This window comes from Pelecanus crispus, chromosome 3 (genome assembly GCF_030463565.1).
Source record: "Pelecanus crispus isolate bPelCri1 chromosome 3, bPelCri1.pri, whole genome shotgun sequence".
Lineage (NCBI taxonomy): Eukaryota > Metazoa > Chordata > Aves > Pelecaniformes > Pelecanidae > Pelecanus > Pelecanus crispus.
This window is the reverse complement of record NC_134645.1, coordinates 131,972,240-131,997,251: the sequence shown is the minus strand read 5'-3', so window position 1 is coordinate 131,997,251 and position 25,012 is coordinate 131,972,240. Positions and strand designations below refer to the sequence as shown.

General features: G+C 52.7%; 1 protein-coding gene across 1 annotated transcript in view; it reads right to left on the bottom strand.

The window, feature by feature from the left end:
* The window catches only part of OTOF (otoferlin), a 120,947-nt gene extending 102,036 nt beyond the window's left edge, over positions 1–18,911 (bottom strand). Inside the window, exons 1-2 of the mRNA XM_075708605.1 lie at positions 18,833–18,911; positions 10,820–10,878 (exon numbers count right to left, since the gene is read on the bottom strand). Of these exons, the coding sequence (XP_075564720.1) occupies positions 10,820–10,878; positions 18,833–18,911 (138 nt within the window). The remainder of the gene's footprint in view (positions 1–10,819; positions 10,879–18,832) is intronic.
* Positions 18,912–25,012: the final 6,101 nt, after the last annotated feature.

The window sequence follows — 25,012 nt, the reverse complement described above, 5'->3', positions numbered from 1 at the left end:
CAAGGGAAACTCTTGACTTTTAACAGCAGCGGTAAGTTACTGTGGGATAAGCTGCTCTGCCAAGATCAGGACTTCTGGGTGCTTCTGAGATGGGGACAGAAAGCCCAAGCGCAGGGGACAAGATTTCTGCCTGGATCTTAAAACCATCAAAGCACAGAATGCTTTGGGTGGGAAGGGACCTTTAGAGCCCACCCAGCCCAACCCCTGCAGTGAGCAGGGACAGCTTCAACCAGAGCAGGGTGCTCAGAGCCCCGTCCAACCTGGCCTGGGATGTTTCCAGGGATGGGGCATCTCCCACCTCTCTGGGCAACCTGTGCCAGTGCTTCACCACCCTCAGCGCAAACAATTTAATCATCATATCTAGTCTGAATCTCCCCTCTTTCAGTTTAAAACCATTCCCCCTTGTCCTATCGCTACAGGTTCTCCTAAAAAGTCTGTCCCAATCTTTCTTATAAGCCCCCTTTGAGTACTGAAAGGATCCTCCTGGTCCTTCCTGACACCTGATGCCTATGCATCCTCACCACCTCAGCAGATCCTCAGCTTTGATCCCTCCGTCCAGAGCCTCGGCCAGTACAAGACAAACCCAAACCCCTCCGCTATCTCCATAGAAGAATAAACCACGGTCCAGGCACAGGGTCTTTTCTGCTCACACACACATCTGACATGGACTGGGAGTTTAAAGAAGCCTGGAAGCACCTCCTGAAACCCCAGGTCCTGGGTTTTTTTCCTTCCTCAGAAATACCATTCTCTGCTTGCCCACAGACCAAATTTGGGGGAGAACTGGAATGAGCAGGCATCCCTGCCTCTGTCATGAGATCATTTGGGTAAGTCTCTGTTCCCCATCCTTGGGATATTGGGTGGAGGACAGAGGCTGTCTCTTGCTCTTTGGGTACATACGGCACCGAGCACCGGGAAGTCCTGCTCTACAGTTCAGTCCTCTCTAATGAGCAGATCCCAGACCTCCAGTGTTGTTACCAAGATAAGGTACAGAAATAACAAAGTGTAGGCACCCCTGCCTCGGTTAGAGGTTTGTCAGGCAGCAAAATAACAAATTTGGAAAGTGCGGTGGCCTAGAAAGGCTCCCAGGATCCCCACTGAACAGCCTTGCTGACAACTTTCCGCACCAAGAAGCTCGTCCAGGGATGTTCACACCGCAGCCCATCCGCTGCCGCTGCAGCAAACCCTGGGGCCGGCAAGCGATGCACGGCGTGGAGGAGCACGCTCCCATCTGCTGTGCTCTGCGACGTGCCATATCCTCCCGGGAGCACTCCTTGCACATGTGCTTGCACACGTGCTTGCACGCCTCCAGTTCCAGAGGGAGTCACCTGTCTAGAGCCACTAATGCAATTTGCTTTAAAGCACTTGGAGTTTTGCCTAAAATCCTGGGGAATGCAATGCAGGGTGCCATTTTCCGCCATCAGAAATAATCCCTTCATGGTGTAGTCCCTGGTTTCTTGGGGCTGGGCTTTGGAAAGGGGCTCAGATCTGAATTCTGCTGCTGATCCCCTGGATTTGGCTAAATCGTTTAGGACAGAATCCAGAGCAGATGCTCTCAGTTTGGGGCATAAGAATCAGGGTTGCGGTTCCTCCACCTGACTTAGATGCTTAGAGGTTACCTGCCTAAATCAACCCCCTTCGCCTGGGCTCTCCATCACTGTAGAAACTCTGGCACATCCCAGGCACAAACCAAGCTATGGCTCACCTTTGGGAGGGGGTCACACTCTTTCTATCCTTTCTGGACAGACCATCCAGCCATGACTCTATGCCTCAGATTAAAGGAGGGCACCCTGCCCTGGAAGGTGTCCAAAATCCACCCCCAAAAAAACCCACTAACAGCATGAGGAATGGGCACCCAGATCCCCAGGCTATGAACAAACTTCTGCACCACGTTCCCCAGCCCATGACCCGTGGTCTGCCAGTCTGCCCAGTCACCCTCAGTCTCCTCCTGATTTTACCCCAGTGCGTGGAAAACCACTCAAACTGACCTGTGGCACCCAGCCATTAGTTTTAAAAACTTATCTTTTCTCCCCTTTTTTACAAACACGCTGTCCTGTGCACTAGTGAATCCCTGGGCATTGCTCCCCCTGAGGCTGCTCTCAGCTTCTCGGGCTGCCCTTTGATTTTGAGTATTTTGGAGAGGCGGGTGGCGGATCTGGAGCACCCAGACCACAGCGAGCACCTTGCAGGTGAAGGTTTGTCAGTGGCAAAGTCAGCCCGGCTGTGAAATGAAAAAGCAAGTCTCTGCACTTATCTCTGTGAGTTACAGCCACCTCAGCCTTGGCAGAAAAAAAACAGCTCAAAGGAACTGGGTGATATGGTTTCCCTCCTAAGATGGATATTTTTTATTATTATTATCTTTTAAGCCTGGATAATCTTTTATTATATATAATATATAATAATATATTTATCACATAAATAATAATTTTTTATTACAGTTGCTCAGCCTGACCTCTTAAACAACCCAGTCCACGGGTTTTCATGTTTCACTCAAAAGCTCGTAAATCAAACACAGATAAGCCTTGTAGCTCAGTCAGAAGATATTTTTAACAGGGAAAAAGGAAAAAAAAAGACATCCCAGAATTCAAGCAACAACACTTAATTACACTTCCAGATACGTGGTTTCCACAGCTGATTGCCTTCAGCGATAAAACATGTGCACCATACTTCTGCTTTGAATTTATGGGCTTCAGCTCCCCAGCCTTTGCCGTATGTTCTCCCACCAGGCTAAGTGCTACCTAAAATCTTTCATTTGGCTTTTTGGACGTTGTTCCTTGCTGCCTGCGGAGATGCACCAAGGGAATTGCCCTTGGGCTTGAAGCCAGCGCTCCCTTTGCAACACAGAGAGGCGAAGCGACGCCGCCAGCCCAGGCGACGCACCTCCAGAAAGGAGACTGGAGACGGGCACCCTGCTAAAAGCACCCAGCGCAGGCTCTGCCAGGGCAGGCATCGTCTCACTGCAAATTCCTGCTGCTCTCACCGGCACCGAGGCAGCTGCTGTCACCCAAGAGTTGCATTGCATTTGCACAGTCTCTGCTCTTTGCAGGCAGGTTTTCCTTCCCTCGATGCCCTCGCAGGGAGCTGCCCTTCATGGGAGCAATGAAAGAGGGCAAATGTCTTGGAGCTGAAGTTTTCTTGGTTAATTTATAACAGGCCCCGAGGGATCACTTGCTCTCATCAATTCAGAGTGCCTGGGCTGAAGGTGAATACCATGTGGCAGGTAATGCGGGCTGGGAAGCGACCACAAACCACGCCATGGCATAATCCAGCGGCAGGGGCTGCAGTACCTGCGGCAACTCCCACGCCTGCCTTCCCAAGCTGCTTTCCACCAAGCCAGTAAAACCCAGCAGCACCAGGGACTGTGATGCACCCCCAACCCTAAAGCGCTCCCCAGATGTGGCAAGCATGGTCGTGACCCGTCCGTCCCCTCAGACCCAGCCCGTCCTGGGAGATCTGACCTTTGCAAGGCGCTGCACTTAATGGCTGCTCTTCACTCTCTTTATCCATGACCATGACCATGGCAGAGGGCTCCTGCGGCAGGAGGTGGCGCGGGGGCAGGCTGGAAGCCACTAAAATGTTGCTTGTGTCAATAGAAAAGTTGCAATGGCCACTCTGCTTCAGCAGGAGTGCTGGAGTTAGCTTGCAGGGTGAAAGCCACAGACTTTACATTTATCCAATGCAATTAGGTGGTCTAATGGCGCACGGCGTCGAAGGAGCCCAGGGAATGAGGATGGGAGGTGCTCTGGGAGCATATCCGTCTGTCCCTCCTCCCCTGGCAGCAGCAGCAGCTCCACTCAGCCTTTCAGCCCATTTTTACAGAGGGATGAACATCCAAGCGCTTTGCAAAATGTCCCTGCAATGCCGTGGTGGACGCCAGCTAAGAAACAAAGCAAACCGATGATAAACCCTAACTTCACGTCTAACCAAGGGACACATTCTAGGAGATGCTGCATGCTGCCAGGTGGGGACAGGGCGTTATCCCAAATCTCCCACTTGTGGGGTTTTCCGTCTCCTTCCAAGTCAGGCAGCGGAGCTCGCTCCTGTGGCACTGTGCTGGGCATTAGACCCATGCAGTTCTCCACCCTCCTGGCTCTCCACAGATGATCTCCTGGGACTGGTGATCTCATATCCATCAGGAATCCCTCCAGCCATGGCATGATATAAGTACTACGTCACTATTAAAGTAATAGTATAATCCGCAAACCCATTTTATCCCTTCTCAATGATCTGCCTAGATATTGGGGGACAGAATTTTTAGCAGGACAAGGGGTAAAGGTTTTAAACTAAAAGAGGGGAGATTCAGACTAGATATGATGATGAAATTGTTTATGCTGAGGGTGGTGAAGCACTGGCACAGGTTGCCCAGAGAGGTGGGAGATGCCCCATCCCTGGAAACATCCCAGGCCAGGTTGGACGGGGCTCTGAGCACCCTGCTCTGGTTGAAGCTGTCCCTGCTCACTGCAGGGGGTTGGGCTGGGTGGCCTCTGAAGGTCCCTTCCCACCCAAACCCTTCTATGATTCGATGACTCTATGAAATTGCTCTAACTTCACATTTTTATAGGGAAAGGTATGGGGGACATGATCATGGGAGAAAAAGAGAAGCGTGATGCACCAAATAAAGAGGGGAGAACTGGCAACCAGGTGGCATTTAATCATAGAATCATAGAATCATTTAGGTTGGAAAAGACCTTTAAGATCATCCAATCTAACCATTAACATAACACTGCCAAGTCCACCACTAAACCAATTAATTAAGAATTAATTTGATGTTTCCTGGCTTGGTGGCTGGATTATTTTTTCATGAAAGTAAAACCAGGAATCACTAAGGTTGGAAGGGTCCTCTAAGATCATCAGCCCAACCATCAACCCAACACCCCCATGCCCACTAAACCATGTCCCAAAGCGCTCAAGGCAACCACAGAAAGTGCAGAACAAGATCCTGAGCTACCAGAGCCTGTTGTGATGGGTGGGTGGGTGTTGTAGTGGGATGGCTGGAGGAGCCCCTGCTACCCCCCCATGCTCCAGGACACGTCAGGAGAAAACCATCCCCGGGGGGCACTTATCCCAGCACTCCCTGTCAGGGCTGGTCCAGCTGAGTGCCAGATGTGGAAGAGGGAGGAAGGGAGAGGGTGCACAGCTGGCGGAGTGTCTCACAGTGCCTGCACCACTGTCGATAGCCGAGTTGATATCAAACAGCTCTCAGCACAGGACTCAGCACCATCCTGAAGGCCTGTGGGATACTCTCCCTGCTCCCTTCCCATTCGGAAACGCCAGCAGCACTGGCCCCGGAGCCCATCCACCACCGTGACACTGCGTGGGGCTGGCGCTGCTCCCAAAGGCTTCCCTGCTTTCATTAACCTTCCTCCTTCCCTGGCTGGCTGCCTGTTTATTCTCCTTGCTGGTTTTATTGTTAAAAGCCTTTTTAAAAGCCCTGTGCAAAGCTAAGCAAGTGATATCTGCTGGGTCAATTTTATCTGTTTTTATTAACGAAGGGGAAAAGAAAAAAAAAAAAGTAGAGGCAGAGAAATGCCTTGGCAGAATGCAGAAGCCAGACACTTCCAGTGATACTGCTTTAAAACGAGCTGGGAAAGGGCAGCTTTGCAAGCCATGTCACCACTCTTTAAGCCATGTCATCCCTTTTTAAGCTGTGTCCCCCCTTTTTAAGCCATGTCTCCCCATTTTAAGCCATGTCTCCCCTTTTCCTGCAGCACCTGGGAGCCTTGGCTGGATGCTCATCCTGCCCGTCATCTCCAAGCAGGGGCATTTCCAGATGTTTGGGTCAAGGCTGCAGCTCTGAGTCTCGGCTTTCTTGACAGCAGCACTTGAGTCTGTCCTGGTCCCTTTAGGAGAGACTGAATGCAGGCAAGGAAGACCAGACAGGACCCATCCGCAGCTCTCTGTGCCCAGGACCATCACTGGAATCCCCTTCCCTTCCCTCCTGTGGGTGCCTGCGGGAGACCTGCAGGACAAGCCCTTCCAAGAAGAATTGGAGGTGCAGGCAGGACACAACGCAGATGTTCCTGATAATATAAAATACAGCCGTAGTGCTGTAGCTACCCTCTGGAACAGCCAGCAGCTTATCTTCCTGAGGCTCTGGAGAAGCACAGGCTTTGCATAATTCATTAAGCAATAAATAAAAATAATTGCGAAAGAAACAGAGTGAAACCAAACAAATGGAAACCACTAGGGCAGCTCAAATTCAGCCTGGTAGCGGGTCCTCATGAATGTTAAGCGGTGGCAGGGAAGGCTGATGTCCTCGTTAGCGCTGTCAAAAAAACCTCTGGCATCACATGAACCTAATGTGAATTTTCTGCTTGTCGCCAGCTCTGAGACAAGGCAGGGAACATCCTCTTCATCCTCACCCCGTTTTGTCTCTCTTCACAGAGGTGAGAGATTGGCCACCTCAGCTTCAAAAGCTTTCCCCACATGGGGGATGAGACATCCCCCCATCCAAATCACCCCCCAGACAAAAGGTCACCATTTTACTCCATTTTGAGGGGAAAACAGGAGAAATGGGGCCATTTCCGAGAATTCTTGTTCAGGGTTTCCCTGCAGGTTTTTCACCACCCCTGCCCCACCGTGCATCCCAGCCTGGTGCTGGGAACCTCCTGCACCACAGTCTGCACCAAAACTGTTGTCCCCTGTGCACATCACCTCCTCTGAGCAATGGACCTCTCTAGTTCACCTCGTCCTGCCAGACAGCCCACGCTGCTAACAGCCTAGCTGCCAAAATTACCATCCAGCTACTCAACGTTGATCGGAAGAGAGGTGCACTGGCATCAAGGGTGGTCCCCTTCGCCTAGCAGCTAATGGCAAAAATTCGTAGAGGCCGGATCATGGAGCAATCACCTCTCCACAGGAGAGCTGGCACCTCTCAAGACTGCTCCAGCCATCAGGGCTCATTAGAACAGCTCCATTTTGGGCACCACAAGCATTAGAGCCCACGTGCACCCATCACCTCCCTGCAAAAAGCTCCCCGTGGGGTAGCCCCCTGCGGGGGAATAGCTGGGGAATAGTTGAGTGCTGCAGTGATGCAATAATAAAATTTTAGTCAATAAAATTCATCAGCTGGGCTTGTTATCAATGGCACGACAACTTGCCTTGTGTGTACACTCAAAGGGAAATATCTACTTTCCTGGGTAGCCTCATCAGCTAATTACTCCAGGCAGCCCAAGACACCTTCCCTAACTCATGGTAGGTTTCTTGCCTGTGACCATTGCATCAGGGAGTCCTTCAGCAGCCCAAGACAATGAGAGATTTAATAGGGGAAGAGGAAACAAGACTGCACCTCTGCCATCTTTTGCTGTGGCTTGTGCTCTGCCCTACACGATGAGGAGGATGCATCTATGCAAGTGCCCAGCCTGTTCGTCCTAAAGGCAGCTATCTCTAGGTGTGCACGAGCAGGGACCGGCATTCAGCCTCCCAGCGTGTGGCAGGGCTACGCCACCACTACTAATACTCTTACAGAGCTCTCAGCCATTTACAGAGAAGGGCAAGCAGCAGCCTTCCCATTTCTACTGGGCTAATCTTGCAGATGTAGCTGAATTCCCAGCCAACCCCCAGCTGAGCTGGAAAGGTGAACCCAGAAATGTAGACTTGCCTACATGTTTTCTGCATCGTTCACTATGCACCATCAGAACTCTTTAAACAATTATGTTTTGGGCCAGTTGGGATAGTATCGGGCCATGGTGCTACAGCAGGAGCTGTGTCTGACCTGGCCTTAGCACACGTTTAGGTAACTGAATGTCTCATGGGGTGGCTACGCAGTCTCAGCTCATCTGTTAGATGGCCTCAAGCTGTGTCAGGGGAGGTTTAGATTGGATATTAGGAGAAATTTCTTCACGGAAAGAGTGGTCTAGCACTGGAACAGGCTGCCCAGAGAGGTGGGGGAGTCCCCAGCCCTGGAGGGGTTCAAAAGTTGGGCAGAGGTGGCACTTGGGGACATGGTTTAGTGGGCATGGGGGTGTTGGGTTGATGGTTGGACTGGTGATCTTAGAGATCCTTTCCAACCTTAGTGATTCCTGGTTTTACTTTCATTAAAAAATAATCCAGCCACTAAGCCAGGAAACATGAAATTAATTCTTCCTCTGCCCTGAATTGGTTTAGTGGTGGACTTGGTAGTGTGAGGTTAATGGTTGGACTTGATGATCTTCGAGGTCTTTTCCAACCCAAACGATTCTATGATTCTACGATTCTATGCTGCGGAGACCTTGCATGACCTCAAGGAGAAAAGCCTGACTGATGGGGCAATTGTTCAGGGCATGAGCACTCTCCTACCAGCACAGGAAAGACTTTGGAATGTGCTTAACTTAAAAAGCACTGTGATTACTCATGTTTGGCAGCTCCCAAGCCCTGGAGCAGCCAGCAGTTGCACAGCCTGATGCCACCTGTGCCAGGGCTCCGTGCTGACCTTAGTCCTCAGTGCAAAGTAACCTCTGATTCACGCTGGAGTTTTCTCCAGCTGGAGCCAGGTGGTTGATGAGGAAAATCAGGATATTTGCAGTGTGGGTGAGCAGGGAGCTGGGTACAGCCTAGCTGCTGCCGATGCATCGCCTATCACCCAGGAGACGAGAAGAGCCCAAAGCTTGGTCCAGGTATGCAAGGTTGCTCTGAATCAACTTAGAATCATAGAATCATAGAATCACAGAATCATTTAGTTTGGAAAAGACCTTGAAGATCATCCAGTCCAACCATTAACCTAACATTACCAAGTCCACCACTAAACCAATTCAGGGGAGAGTAGCAATTTCATGTTTCCTGGCTTGGTGGCTGGATTATTTATAATGAAAGTAAAAACTAGGAATCATTAAGATTGGAAAGGACCTCTAAGATCATCAGTCCAACCATCAACCCAACACCCCCATGCCCACTAAACCATGGCCCCAAGTGCCACCTCTGCCCATTTTTTGAACCCCTCCAGGGCTGGGGACTCCCCCACCTCTCTGGGCAGCCTGTTCCAATGCTTGACCGTTCTTTCTGTGAAGAAATGTTTCCTCATATCCAATCTAAACCTCCCCTGGCGCAGCTTGAGCCCATTTCCTCTCATCCTATCTCTAACTACTTGGGAGAAGAGACCAGGAGAAGAGACTTGCCTCACTCTGCTGCAGTTCACTGTGTAGACACTCCCAGGCTGATTTTAACCAGGTTTACATGAGGCTCTCACTGCAGCGACTGTAATAAACACGATCTAAACAGAGAGATGGGGACGGCCTGAGGCTCATCCCCACAGGTGCAGCAAGAGGCACTAGAAGAAAATAGGATGCACACTAATATGCACCCGTGGCTCAAGGCTCTCTCATACCTGCTGTCTTTTAAGGTCTGTAATCCTCATCCTTCTGACATGCACCAGTACCCATCCTCTCCCGCATACTGCTTTGGACCACCGTGGGCTCAGAGCTTGGCTGGGATGCTCCACGATCACTGTGCAGCACCAAGCAATCGGAGCAGCCAGTATCCGGCATCCCACCAAGCCTGAGACAGCAAGCAGAGCCTTCAGCCCTGGCAGGGAAGGATCTTCTCATTCAAATCACAAAGCGTTTTGAGACACAGGCAGCTCCACCAGTGCACACCTCCGTGGTTGCTATTCAAATCAGTTATTATACTAACAAATTGCTGTGTGCAGATCTATAGAAATCTGCGTCCTGTTAACACCAGCAGCTTCCCCTGGCTGCCTCGGCTTTGTAGGAGCGTGGTTGGAGCCACATCTCCAGCCACCTTCTCGCTGTGCCTCATCGGTGGCAGATCCCACCCTGCCCAAGCCATGGGCTTCCCCTGCCCCTTAATCCTCCCTGGCAGTTTAGGGGAACCTAAGATTAAGCTTTTCCCCTAAAACCTGGAGCAAGGACTAACCCGTGGCAGGGACACAGAGGGGCAGGCAGGAGCCGGGTGTGCTTCTGGCTGCGCAAGCTGGGAACACCATGGGATTTATCACCCCACAAAAACATCCCATGCCTGGAACCAGGATGGAACCTTATTTCCTAAAGGTGAAAAAGCTTTAGAAAGTGATAAACAATTTAAAGATCTTAATATTCCTCATAGCCTTTTGTATTCTCCAGCCCCTGGGAATGGGTTATCTTCTACGAGAAACACAGAGCAATCAGAGGAAACATCCATTCTCTTTTGCAAGCGAATTTCCATTTTGAATGTGACTTCTTAGCAGCACCTCTATTCCCTGCTTGTGTGGGTGACCTTATTTCAATCATCTCAGAATATTTTCTTGGTAACCGCTTAAGAAAAGGCTGTATTTTAAAACCACACAGAGCTTGGGTTTCAATTCCTTCTCTCTCCCTTTTCAAGCCCAAAGCTGATTAAAGGCCGATACATCGTCCGATCGGCACCCAGAGCAGATCAATTGGCTTGTTACCCAGCGTGAGTCGAGGGATGCAGATGGGGTGAGGCAGGCTGGCAGGCTGAGCATCAACAACTGAGGCACCAAGGATTTGAAACAAGGACAAGTTTTTCCCCCTGAGGCAAGGAAAAGGAGAGCCAAGAGCCCAGCGGGATTTGCCCAGTGGAGACAAGCAATTTTTCCTGAAACTTCAGTGCAAACAATATGGATTTAAAAAAAATTTTTTTAATTAATCACCCCACAGGGATTTGCTGTAGGGTTGTTCCAACATCACGGCACACCCCGTGTCCTCAGCCCCAGCCAGACCACAGCCAAGAGACCCATTTGGTACCTGCCAGGAGAAACCCCAGAGCAGATAAGGAAGATGTCAACACACATAAATTGGGGAATGGGGATATTCATCCGGACAGGGAGTCACAGCAAAGCAAACCAGATGTGCGAGACAGAGCGGGAGGAAAACACGTCTTCTCTTACCTCGTCAAACCTGGCCTCGTCCTCGCAGTTTTCAAGCACTCGGGTGTAGAAGGAGAGCCCTGGAGAGGGGAGAGGAAAAAAAGAGTTGGTTGCAGTGAGGTGAGGGGCAGCCGGGGTGGGAGACATGGGCGGGGGCTGCACAGCACCAGTGGCAGCGAGACCCCAGGGCTGGGGCGAGCAGGGGTGGCCTCGGTGGAGCACAGCCTGCGGGCATTGCCCGGGACGCGGAAATGTGTCTGAGAAGGTGTGAAAGCACAGCAGGCACGTGTGCGTGCGTGCAAAGCAGGTGCAGAGGGGACAGAGCCCTCGCAAGAGGGTGATTCAAAGCTTCAGCTCCTCCACACCGGCACTAAACACCACATTAACCTGCTTTAAGAGCTAATTAAGAAGGTTTTTCTAGAGTGTGCTTAATTGGTGTGTTCGAGTCCTGTCCCGTCTATTGCAGAGCAGATGAAACAGAACATAGAATCATAGAATCATCGAATTGCTTAGGTTGGAAAAGACCTTTAAGATCATCAAGGCCAACCATTAACATAACACTGCCAAGTCCAACACTAAACCAATTCAGGGGAGAGGAAGAATTAATTTCATGTTTCCTGGCTTGGGGGCTGCATTATTTATAATGAAAGTAAAAACTAGGAATCATTAAGATTGGAAAGGCCCTCTAAGATCGTTAGTCCAACCACCAACCCAACACCCCCATGCCCACTAAACCATGTCCCCAAGTGCCACCTCTGTCCATTTTTTGAACCCCTCCAGGGCTGGGGACTCCCCCACCTCTCTGGGCAGCCTGTTCCAATGCTTGAATGCATGGCATATGGGGATCACAGCAGTTTCTGCAGTGGCTTTTACATTGGTTAAATGGGGGCTCTTCAAGCTTTGGAGTATTGGGATGCAGGTGTATACACCCCAGAAGTGTTCTCAAAGCCCAAGGATGAGATTTAGGACCAGCTGCCCCAAGAAAACCACCCCCAGCTCCTGCACAGAGCAGAGGATCTGCACGGTTGAGTCCAACCGCACGGATGCAGCCACGCGTGCCCACCCCGATGACAGCATCCCTCCACCGCCGCACCCCCAGATCTGCCAAGTACTGCCCTGGGGCAGGGATTTGGGGAAGACGAGGAGCTCAGGCTGCTCTGCCTGCACGGGCAGGGGAGTGTCGAAATCCCCCAGTCAGCTGGGAACAGGGACAAGAGGAGAGGAGTAGCGGCCAGATGCGCTGTGGTGGAGGGGAAGCCCAGGGACAGCAGCCAAGCATGTGCATGAGTTATTGAAATAATCAGGTTTTCCCAAGGAGCCTCAGCTCATAGGTTGCCCTGTGCTTTCAGCTGCTCTCAGTAGGATAACCTTACCCACCCACACCCCCCTGAATCAATATTTCTAGTTAATATCCACTTCATAAGACTGCAGGAGGAAAACTTATAAAAATGCTAATATTTAATCACTGAATCACAGTGAGGCTTTCCCTTCCAGAAAGGAAAACTGTCTCTCAGGTAATTAAAAACATATCTGTGCGTGAGTCTGGTTTGGGCCCAGCATTGCACTGACAACCTGTGGTCAGGGAAAGAGGATGCCAGGGTACCCCTTACTGCTGCGGGGTCAACTTTGACTTTATTTTACCAAAGACTGAGATATCCTGATGGCACGGCTCTTGGCAGGGAATGACCCATCCCTTTCTAATTTAACTATTACACAAGGAGAACCAGAAAATCATTTGGTCAGACTTTCTGCTGTCTGCAGCATCCAACCTGGGTAAAGCAAACCCAGAAGGTGCGTCCTGTATCCCAAACCACCCTCCCAGTTCCCTGCCATGAATCACTTCACCCACATGAGGAGCGGCTGAGGGAGCTGGGGTTGTTCAGCCTGGAGAAGAGGAGGCTGAGGGGAGACCTGATCGCTCTCTACAACTACCTGAAAGGAGGTTGTAGTGAGGTGGGTGTTGGTCTCTTCTCCCATGTAGTTAGCGATAGGACGAGAGGAAATGGGCTTAAGCTGCGCCAGGGGAGGTTTAGGCTGGAAATTAGGAAAAATTTCTTTACGGAAAGGGTGGTCAAGAATTGGAACAGGCTGCCCAGAGAGGGGGGGGAGTCACCGTCCCTGGAAGTGTTCAAAAAACGGGCAGAGGTGGCACTTGGGGACATGGTTTAGTCTAGTCTACCCTTGATTGGCTTAGAGTAGACTTGGTAGTGTAGGTTAATGGTTGGACTGGATGATCTTAAAGGTCTTTTCCAACCTAAACGATTCTATGAGTCTGTGATTCTATGAGTTTCTTGGAGATATAGGCAGAGCATTTATCTCATGCCAACCAACTCTGGGTGAGGGTGGAGGAGACCCACGGGCCTCACGGGCTACGGGATGGCTGCCCACCCTTGTCCATGCATGCTGGCTGCCTCCCAGTGCAAAGGGACCCAGTTCCCTCCTCGCTTTCCATGGGGTGGGATGGGAGCTGCAGTGGGATGCAGCCTGGCCCCCCCTCATACAAGGGGGTGGAAGCTGGACTCAGAATGGGACCACTCCTCCAGTGAAATAGAGCCATCAGGAGTAGGGCCACAGAAATGGTCCAAGGGCTGGAACAGGTCTCCTGTGAGGACAGGCTGAGAGAGTTGGGGTTGTGGAGAAGAGAAGGCTGCTGGGAGACCTTCCTGCGGCCCTTCAGTGCAAAGGGGGCTTCTAAGAAAGATGGGGACAAGCTTTTTAGTAGCAATAGGACAAGGCGGAATGGTTTTAAACTGGAAGAGGGGAGTTTTGGACTAGAGAGAAGGAAGAAATTGTTTACGCTGAAGGTGATAAGACACTGGCACAGGTTGCCCAGAGCGGTGGGAGATGCCCCATCCCTGGCAACATCCCAGGCCAGGTTGGACGGGGCTCTGAGCACCCTGCTCTGGTTGAAGCTGTCCCTGCTCACTGTAGGGGGTTGGGCTGGGTGGCCTCTAAAGGTCCCTTCCCACCCAAACCCTTCTGTGATTCGATGATTCTAGGACCCCACAGCCTCCTAGGTGATGGGACAGGCACCACGTGCCAGAGGCACAGAGCATCTCAGCCTTGGTGTGGGCTTAAGGGGAAGCTGCAGAGCACCCTCACATAGTTATGGGACCAAACTAATTGAGGAGACATGCACAGGTCAGGGGGTGAATCAGCTGTAGGTGAATACACATCAGAAGCAGCCTCTGGGAAAAGATACTCCAAGGGGAACAATCTGCCACCAGAAATATTTCTCCTAAGAGCATGACTTAAGACAAGCCAACATGGTAGGACAGCCATAGCCCCGTCCTCTCCCAATCCAGCAAGCATCATGGCAATGTTTCATTACAGCGGTATCATTATCCACCAGTGCCCAGTGGTGCTCCAGGAGGTAAGCATGAATGATCTCCCTCATTTACATGCACTAATCCAGAGAGGAAGCCTCGCCAAGAAGCTCTTTATAACTCCATCTGTGATCAATTAGCCGACAAGCTCTCTAATTGCACCGAGGCACAAGTTCCCTCCTTCACAAGTGTAATTAGGTTGGTCTATGAGTGAAAACTGCTATGGGCAAGTGACCCTGCACAAGCTCAGACCCCGCTGGGGGACAGGAGCAGGCACCGCCAAAATGGGCAAGCTGAAGAAAATTCACAATTTTTCTGCTCTTCCCCTGCAGCCAGCCTGAGCAGCAATCCCAAATTCACCCACGGTTGAGTTTTACCTGCAGAGCAAAGAGGTGGAGAATTGGAGAGCTGCAACAGCAATGGATTTGGGGCTCAGGAGCCCTTTTCAGCCAGCCTGGGGCGTGCACAGGGCGGCTGCTGGGGAGTGATGGGTGCCTTCTGAGTCACTGAAGTTCAAAACCACCCCCAGAACTCCTAAGAAAAACTGGGAGGGCCATAAAGGCAAGGGATCTTGTTGGTTAACACCCCCCCCCAACCTGCCAGGGTAGGAGCATCCCCCGGGAGTTTGGTGAATCAAACCCAACACCATGGTGGGAGATGGATCCCTGATGCTGAGGACTGGGACTGGATTTTGGCCACCCTGGTGGGGTACAGCCCACCTCTCCCCTCCGCCTCCAGACCGGGAGCCAGATAATCTGGCACCTCTCCCTGGCTGCTCCCGTGGCTTCAGAACTGGGAGCTCCTGTCCGTGCCTCAGTTTCTCCTATTTGCAAAATGCAAATAGCGCAGCTATGGCTCACTGGGGCTGCCGGGAGCGCGGGGATCCCTGGGAGAAGAGGAGCAGCGTTATTCCATAGCCATCCCACACGGCTGTCAGTCTCAGCCCTTTCTCAGGAACGCTTTTATCAGGGTTGTGATTTATTCCTCTCCCACCTGAGCTGAAGTCGAGCAGCGTTTCAGAGCGCTGCCCACCTGCAGAAACGCACACGGCAGCCTGTCACACCGGAGTCAAACTTTCTTTACCTTCTTTTTGTGCAATAATAGATGCTTTTGGCTGAATGAGCAAACACCCACTTGGGGAGCTCTGCCTGGACCCTCAGGCTGTGCTGCCAGTGGGTGAAGGAGAGGGAGGAGGCTGGATGGCAGCTTGACTAGCAAAGAGCATCCCTCTCTGTAACACTCAGTAATTCCAGGAAAACCAGGGTACTGAGGAGTATCAGCACAACACTCAACCCATGAGCTGCTGTGAGGAGCACTGAGGGATGCCAGGCTGGTGGAGGTCACCTCACTCCATGCTAAAGGGGTCTAAAGCTCCCTCAAGAGTCACTGGAGAAAGGCAGGAGACTCTTCCCTCTAGGGACCTTGGCCCCAAAACCCAACCACCCACACCAGGATGTTCCCCTGGACCTGGGTCTGAGGGTCCAGGCCAATGTGCTTGGCCCCATGCCATGCCATGCCATGCCATGCCATGCCATGCCATGCCATCCCATCCCATCCCATCCCATCCCATGCCAGGGCAGGGGTTGACCTAGGGCTGGGCAGCCCTGGGGCAGTTTGGATGGGCCCTGGTTGGAGGGAAAAGCCATGGCCAGCCTGGCTGGGGATCAGGACAGGGATGGCACACCATCACTTCAATCAAACAGCAAAAATACGGCCAGGGATTTCGGGAGTTGGTCAGACAGGATGAGGCAGCCAAGAGGACACAAGTAATGCAGCTTCACGGCAGCACTGAACTCACCATGCCATGACTCTGCTGCCCATCATTCCCAAATTCTCATGGTGCAAGGCGACAGCAAAGCATTGCCTGAGCCACAGAGACACTAAACACCGGAGGAGCTCTGCCCCATCCATGCACCGAGTGCCCAGAGTGCTGGCACGCTCCACGGCCACCTCCAGCGTGGGACCCGGTGGGGAGCAGACCCTGTTCCCAGCTCTGGGATGTGCTTACGCGCTCGTTAATATAACAGCACCATGGCCATGCCCTAAACACCCCAGAGGCAGGAAAGCCTTTCATGAAGGCAATGCAATGCAGCTCTGTGCATCCTCAGAGACGGGCGTCAGGAGCCGTCTGCTGAAACCCAGCGCTGGGACACACCGGTGCAGGACAGGGTCCAGCCCAGGCACCTGTGGGACCCAGCCCCGGCTCCTCCAAAGCCAGAAGCAATGTGGCATGAGCCAATCCTCACAAGTACCAAAAAACACATCAAGAAAAGACCGAGAACATGTGAGAACTCCTTCCTTCCTATTACTACAACTGTCAAAATCCATGGTGCGCCAGAAAGATCACCTTGCCATAAGGACCATACTGCTTATGGATCCTCACGGGGTGATAATTCTGGTTCCCTCATCCAGAACAAGGTCCTGTCCCCCATGCAAGGTCCTGTCCTGGATTCACGTCTCGTCTTAGCGGCACCCCAGGCTCAGTGTTCTCCCACAACCCAAAATGCTGCTACGTGTCAAAGAGCTACCCAGAGCTTCTGCCCCTGGACTTCCCTGCCCACGGGGCAGACACAGAGCTGCCTCCACTTGTTCCCCTTTTGGGACAAGGAATTTGGGTAAGATGTAAATCGGCTTTGGAGCTGGATGCGCTGAATATTAACATGCCACTTTCAACTGCTGTTTCCTGTGCAGGTAAGGCTTGCTGCGGCTTCTGACAACACATTGCGTGGCATGAAAAGGGATTGAGACCAAACCTCTCCACCCACCATCCCGTCCGAGGGATGGGTCGGTCCTAAGCCACCTGCCTGCTGCCTTTAGCAACCCAACCACGCATGGGATTGCTCCCTAACCCACCTCTACCACCCTTTTAGCAATAGGATTTTGCTAGCCACGACCTTAGGATCCAGCCCTGCTGGGTCTGATCACCGGGAGCCTCTCCTCTAGGACCGAGCTTGCAGAAGACGGCAGCATCGGGTGTCCTGGGTGAGAGCTCCGTGGCTGCCCGGGATGAGCAGGGGGAGAGGCATCCCTGGCTGCAGGTAGTGGTGATATCTGGTGGTGATATTCACAGCGTGAGACTAAACCCCCTCTCTGCACACAAATCCATTGCAGCAAACTACCAGGAAAAAAAATTTCCGAACCCTGATCCAACTGTCCTCGAATATGACACCAAATTTCTTCCTAGGGAAAGAAATGTCCACGAGGAGCCCAGCTCCTCATCGTTCAGCACTGGGGAAGGAAATGTTGCGGTGAAGTTTAGCGTCGTCCTCCCTGGACGGCACGACAGCGATGGCAATCCTGCAGCACGCAGGAGCCAGCTCACGCCGGGGAGGACGATGGAGATGGGATCATGGCAGGGTGGGGGAGCTGGAGAAATGCCCCAAAAGGGCTCTGACAAGGGAATTGGCAGGAGCACGAGAGGGTGGGTGCAGCGGGAGCACGGTGGGCGCAGCGCTGATCTCAAAGCATCTCAAAGCGGGTGCCATTCCCGTTGCCTGTCGGTCGGACCGTAGGGTCTCGCAGTGGCTCTTCTGCAAAGATGTCGAGGCAGGGACGGATCCTGCCCCTCTGGCAGGGACTGTGTGCCAGGCCAGGGGCCAGGCACGCTCAGGACTGGAAACGTGGGGCCTGCTGGGGCTCACCGGGAATATCGGCGGTGGCCTTTGGTCCTTCTGCAGATCCCTCTCCCCGCTGCCAGGGGAGGTGGTGGGGGTTCGCCGAGGGTGGCTTAGGGCTGGGACCGCTCCAGGCTTCACTGTCGGCCAGGGGGTACGACCTGCTCCCACAGAGCTTTAGCTGCCCCTGCGCTGAAGCCGGGAGGCAGGGACAGGGAAATAAGGGGGTGATTATGCCTTTTTAATGACCCTACGGTCATTAAGGCAGCGCAGGGAAGGCTGTTTCAGGCAGTGCTGGCTGGCCTGGCTTAGAAGTGATGAAAATACCCGCTCCCTACCCTCCCGCAGCGCCTTTGCAGGGAGAAGGGATTCCTATTCCTGACTCCCGGTGCTGTCAAACCATCCCACACCCGCCTCTGCCTGCCGGCGGGCATCCGCACGAAGGCTGCGATGGGAGGACGGCTCCAGCTGAACCTGCCCCAAGCCCCTGGGGGGGGGCTTGGAGAAGGTTTGGCGGCTGCTAAGGTTAAGCACCCTTGGAGTGTTTTTCTCCTTTTGCAGCTGCCCTTGGGAAGCTTTGGAGCTGGTGCGGACCCCAGCAGAAAAACTGAAGCTGCAGCATCCTTAGAAGAAATCCAGGCATGCGCCAGGTCCCGGCACAAGGCAAGTTCTCCTCCTGACCCTTCCAGTGATGCTTTTGTGGTGGCACAGCTTCGTGCCCAAGCCCTTGACCCTTCAGCAGGAGCCCAGCTCCCCCCAGCTGGACCATGGTCCCGCTCCCGGGGTGGGGAGGGATTTGCCACCCTGGGACTTCACCTACTTTCCCTTGGATGAATCCCCCCGTGCCGGGGCTGCCCGTGGGGCAGGTAACGTGGGGGCTGCAGTGTCCCAGGCCGGGGGCAGGCGGGCAGGGGGGCCCCAGGAGAGAAGCTTTGCTGGGGGTGGGGGGTGGGATTCCCAAAACGGGGAAGGGGTGGGCAGCCCTTAAAGCTGCCAAGCTGGCACCCCCCTTCCCAAGCCAACCCGGCTGTGATGGGGAAACTGAGGCAGGGGCTGGACGGTGGCGGGACCCCCCCGCACCCCCTCCCCGCTACCTCGGAAAGCCGCCTTGGCGATGCGGTCGGCTCTGCCGCGGAGGCCGGAGACGGTGCGGAGCTGCAGGAGCAGAGCCATGGTGCGGGGCGGTGCGGGGTGCGGGGTGCGGGGTGCGGGCCGGTTTCGGTGCGGTCCCGGCCGTGCTCCGAAGCGCGGAGCGGAGCGCGGAGCCGCGGGGCGGTGCAGCCCCCACCCCCCAACGCTGAATTATTCAGCAGCAGCACGGCCCGCCCTCCCCTCCCCTTCCCTCCCCTTCCTTCTCCCTTCCCTTCCTTCTCCCTTCCCTTCCTTCTCCCTTCCCTTCCTTCTCCCTTCCCTTCCTTCTCCCTTCCCTTCCTTCTCCCTTCCCTTCCCTTCCCTTCCCTTCCCTTCCCTTCCCTTCCCTTCCCTTCCCTTCCCTTCCCTTCCCTTCCCTTCCCTTCCCTTCCCTTCCCTTCCCTTCCCTTCCCTTCCCTTCCCTTCCCTTCCCTTCCCTTCCCTTCCCTTCCTTTCCCCTTCCTTTCCCTTCCTTTCCCCTTCTCCGTCCCCTTCCCCTTCTCCTTCCCCTTCCCCTTCCCCTTCCCCTTCCCCTTCCCCTTCCCCTTCCCCTTCCCCTTCCCCTTCCCCTTCCCCTTCCCCTTCCCCTTCCCCCTCCGGTTGCAGGAGGTTGTGAAGGTTGTGAGCGGGGAAACTGAGGCAGGTGTGTCATGTCCCCCCGCCCCCAGCACAGCTGGGTGCGCAGCATCCACAAGCTGGACCCTCTGGGCCAAGAGTGTGTCTGTCTGTGCCTTCCCCCTCCAAACCAGGGAGGGGAGATGGGGGGTGCCCAGGAAGACCAGAGCTCACCCCCCACCGCCCGGGACCACCAGGGGCCGGCCAGCGCAGGGATCCCACACTGTTATCAGCATCTCCTGGGGTCAGGTGCAAGAGATGGGTGGGCTATTATCCATGTCCCCCCCCAGTGCCATCGGGGGGCGGGAGACACCGCTAAGACCACCCCACACAGCCCACGGCTATGGCAGTAGGGCTGCGGCCCTTCAGCTGGACCATGAACACCTTTGGGCCAGAGGATGGGACGTGGCCTGCAGCGTTGCTGGATGCAGGAATGTCCCGGGCAGCGTGGGCAGCGCCGCAGGGCTGTGGCATCCCGCCTGGAAGAGCGGTTGCCCGAACGCTGGCTTACCCGAGCTGCGGCGTGCTCCGTGCTCCGCTCTGCGTGTTTGCCGTGTTCTAGGTTGAACCTCAACAGGGTCAAGTGGGGTTTCCAGACAGAAGTCATACCTTTACAGTTTGGACTTGTGGACTCAGGCTGGAGCAGGTCTTGCCTGCAGGGTTGCACGTGAACACCTTTCCTGGAGTCTTAAACTTGTCCTTTGTTTCAAGGAAGACGATTAATGCATGCATTTGGGAAGAGGAAGAGCGTAGACACAAGGGTCTTCAAGCCTCACACATCTGCCTTTCCTGCTTGAGCATTTCCAGGAAAAATCCATCTGTGGTGAAGCGTGAACCCAGGAGAGCTTTAGCATCATCAGAGAGAGAGAAGCGAGGGTGAAACCTTCACAAATGGATAATAAAACCCCAGAAATAAGCCATCGGTTCCCATCTACCACATCAAGTTCTGTTAGTCTGGATTGCTGTCCTCCTGCCAGCAGAAAAGATCATTATGCTCATTCGTAAGTGCATGAGAGTGAAGAAACTCGCGGGGATTAACAGCGTGTGCCGTTTCTCATGAGGTTCGTAATTATCTCCTGGCAGCACGGCCCGGAGGCGAGGGTGCTGTGGCAGGGAGGGAGGAGGTGGCGGTGAAGGCAGCAGGGTGCTGGGTGATTGTCGCTGAGGGCTCAGGAAAAGGCAGGTTTGTGATAATATCGGGAGGGGAAGGTCCCAAGCTGGTTTTCATCATGCGAATGAGAGTTTGGGCCCATGCAAGAGCTCAGGAGGTGAGACCATGCGTGAGCCAGAGGTGGGTCCGGTGCATCTGATACTGCTAAAGCAGCATTTTTCGGTCTCTAGTTGGTCTTCCTCAGCTGAGCCGTGCAGGCTGGTGCTGCTTTTGCAACCCCTTTCACCCTTCTGCCTTCAGTCTTGCTAAAAAGCTGGAGTTTAGAGGCCATGAGGGTTTCTCTGGGGCTTATCCTGATTGTTCAGAGGAGCTCTCATGGGTTTTGCAATATGTTGGAAATAGGTTGGAAATTAGGAAAAATTTCTTTATGGAAAGGGTGGTCAAGAATTGGAACAGGCTGCCCAGAGAGGGGGGGGAGTCCCCATCCCTGGAAGTGTTCAAAAAACAGGCAGAGGTGGCACTTGGGGACATGGTTTAGTCTAGTCTACCCTTGATTGGCTTAGAGTAGACTTGGTAGTGTAGGTTAATGGTTGCACTGGATGATCTTAAAGGTCTTTTCCAACCTAAACGATTCAATGATTCTATGATTCTATGTTTTCACTTAGCTTGGCCTCTTTCAGGTGCTTGGCTCTCCCCTGCGGTGTAGTCAACGTGCAGCTGTATGAATTTCAACCCAAGTGTTACTCTGACCCTTATCATTGAGCAGCTCTAGTGGGACATAACAGCCATGTGAAACCCCTCACTCAACTACTGCTCATCTTTTCCGGTGATCCAGGAAGATGTCCTCCCCTTCATCTCCCCCAGCTCCACTTCTCGAATTCACTCGACTCCAGAGCAAGCAAATCACACCAGCGTTTCTAGGAGGCACCTTCAGAGCAACCCACATTTCCCTAAAAGCACAAGTACCACAGAAAACCCTTTCTACCTCATGTATTTAATTTTAAACCCCTTCCCCAATATCAGAAAGTAGATAACTAAGTAAAAAAATCTAGCTTAAGGGGCGTTGACTGAAGATACTCATCGCAAGAGGCAGTAGGACAGAGCACTTAGAGTTGCGACGTGTGGTTAGGTGGGTGATGCTGGGTGGCCACCATGAAGACACCAGCCTGAAGGACCTGATAAGGATTAGGACTTCTTTTTTCCTGAATTTATTTTACATGAAATCCCAGACATGATTTAACTGTTCCAGCTGTAAAAGCACAGGTGGAGTGTTCTTGGGGAGTGGTAACCCATAGTTTTACTCCGAGACTTAAATAAAGAGACACAGAAAAACAAGAAAGAAGAAGGTAAGACAAAAGATGATGCACACATGGGTCTTTAATAAGGTGCATTAAATCTGACTGCGATCTGGCAACCGTAGTTGCTGAAAGCAGTGCAAGAACCTACTGCCCTTCAGCTGCTGGACATAAGCGTCCTCTTAGGATGCCACAACCCAGGAAAGTTTGTCTGCTCACAGCTGAAGAGATCTCTAGAGCCCAATGCTCTTCTGGGTGGTGAAAGATCTCCCTTGGCACCCCTGGTGATTTATGCACCCGTTATACCCGTAAATTGGATATTGAAGATGAGCAGGAGCAGCATAAGAACCCAACGGCAGCAAAGTCACCAAAACACAAGGACTGTCGAGGTGCGGTGTGTTAAAAACGTTCTCGCCGGCTTGAGAGCTATAGAAGCCTGCCTGTGATTAACGGAGCAAGATGAGAAAATGCCCTTTATAAACATTAATTTGGGGTTCTCACAATGTCTCTGCAATTTTCACATTGCTGCATGTGAATAAAATTACACACCCACCTCTGAATCACTGATGATTGCTCTTATTTACTATGGGTTTACACCAAAGGCAAGGGGGAAAGGACTGCTTGTCATGGCAGAATCAGACCTTAACTAGTCCCTCCACGTACACCGCCGGTATCCCGTGAAAATAAATCCAATTGCACATGCCGAAGCGATAGCCTTATGATGGTGCTACAGAACATTAAGTCCAAAATTAATGAAATTTTCTCCTCTCAACTCTTTTTCTCTATTTTTTCCCAGCTCTTCTCCTCCCACGCTTGGAAAAATCATATCAGCCTCCCCATTTGTCAAACCACTAGGATCCTTTATATTAATTAAAGTAAGTTGCTGTGGTTTTCTTTTCCCATTTTTTGGTGTTGCCTGAGAGCCAGACAAAGGCGTCGCAACTGGGGACTGATTTTGGCCCCTTTCAACAAGAATCTCTGGGACAGGCTCTGAGTGATGTTTAAATGCTGATGGGGGATGCTAATATATTGTGTAAGTGCATGTGTGCATTTTATAGACCTGTATATTTTCCTGTGTTGTGTTTCTCTTCTCGTGCCACCCAGGCTGCTGCGTAAAATCCCCAGGAGCCTGATAGCTCGAGTGGATCCAGGCTGCGGTAACACGACCTGAAGAAGGCAGTTATTCCTTTCAGTAACATACCCGCAATAAATGTGACAAATAATCCACTCCAAATTTTCTTCCGATTGCTAAAAAGCCTTAATGGGTGCCTTAACCACCCCCTTTCATCTGCAGACCGGTGCAGGCATGCTCCTTGAGTCCCTCTGAGCAGGAATTTGGTGTTTTAATGAAATCAGCAATAACTGGGGGGGTTCCTGCAGCCAGACGTGGATGGGGAGGTGGTTCTCTGCTGGAGGTGTCCCAGCAGATTGCATTTCACCTCCCGGGAGACGCAGGCAGCGCGGGGCAGAGCCCATCGAAGGGGCAAAGGAAGCCCTGAGGAGGGTCCTGGTGTCCTGCAGGCTGCAGGCAGCGAGCTTTGGGGAGGGTGTGCCCTGGGGACAGCGAGCTTTGGGGACAGCGTGCTTTGGGGACAGCGAGCTTTGGGGACAGCGTGATTTGGGGACATTGTGATTTGGGGACAGCATGATTTGGGGACAGCGTGCTTTGGGGAGAGCGTGCCCTGGGGACAGCAAGCTTTGGGGACAGCATGGTTTGGGGACATCGTGATTTGGGGACAGCATGCTTTGGGGACAATGTGTTTTGGAGACAGTGTGCTTTGGGGAGAATGTGCTTTGGGGACAATGAGCTTAGGGGTCAACATGCTTTGTGGAGAGCATGCTTTGGGGACAACGTGCCTTGGGGACAGCATGCTCTGGGGACAATGAGCTTTGGGACCAGTGTGTTTTGGGGAGAGCATGCTGTGGGGACGGCATGCTTTGGGGACAACGTGCTTTGGGGAGAGTGTGCCTTGGGGACAGCAAGCTTTGGGGACAGCATGGTTTGTGGACAGCGTGCTTTGGGGAGAACGTGCTTTGGGGACAATGAGCTTTGGGGACAATTAGCTTTGGGGACAACGAGCTTTGGAGACAACGAGCTTTGGGGACAACGCACTTTGGGGAAAACATACTTTGGGGACAGTGTGCTTTGGGGACAATGAGCTTAGGGGTCAACATGCTTTGTGGAGAGCATGCTTTGGGGACAACGTGCCTTGGGGACAGCATGCTCTGGGGACAATGAGCTTTAGGGCCAGTGTGCTTTGGGAACAGCATGGTTTGGGGACAACGTGCTTTGGAGACAGCGTGCTTTGGGGAAAATGTGCTTTGGGGACAATGAGCTTTGGGGACAATGAGCTTTGGGAACAGTGAGCTTTGGGGACAGCATGCTTTGGGGTCAACATGCTTTGGGGAGAGCATGCTTTGGGGACAGCATGCTTTGGAGACAATGTGTTTTGGGGACAGCATGCTTTGGAGACAATGTGCTTTGGGGACAGTGTGCTTTGGGGACAATGAGCTTAGGGTCAACATGCTTTGTGGAGAGCATGCTTTGTGGACAACGTGTCTTGGGGACAGCATGCTCTGGGGACAATGAGCTTTGGGGCCAGTGTGCTTTGGGGACATCATGCTTTGGGGATAACGTGCTTTGGAGACAGCGTGCTTTGTGGAGAGCGTGCTTTGGGAAGAACGTGCTTTGGGGACAATGAGCTCTGGGAACAGCGTGCTTTGGGGACAGCATGTTGGTAGGGCGGCAGCGCTGGCAGGGCAATGCAGCAGCGGGTGGAGAGGGGAAGCAGAGAACAATTATGCAGCTCTGGCTGATGGGCTCCTTTCAGATGCAGAAATCATCCTTATCAGAGAGCTCTTGAGCTGGGATATGCAGCCGCTCTGTGCGAGGATAGAGAGGATTTAATTTTCCAGTGGGTGATTTTGCTAAGAGAAATATCACCTGCCCTTTCCTCCAGGCTGCTTTATTTACTTTTCAAAGCCTGCAGCGCTCAGCTGTGCAGATTCCCATGCTGGGTCCACTGTCTGCCGAGGTCACTGGTGGCTACGGTGGTCCTCTCTCCCACTGGCAGCTAAAGTCCCAAATCCTGCAGAACAGGAGCAGGGACTGAACCAGCTTT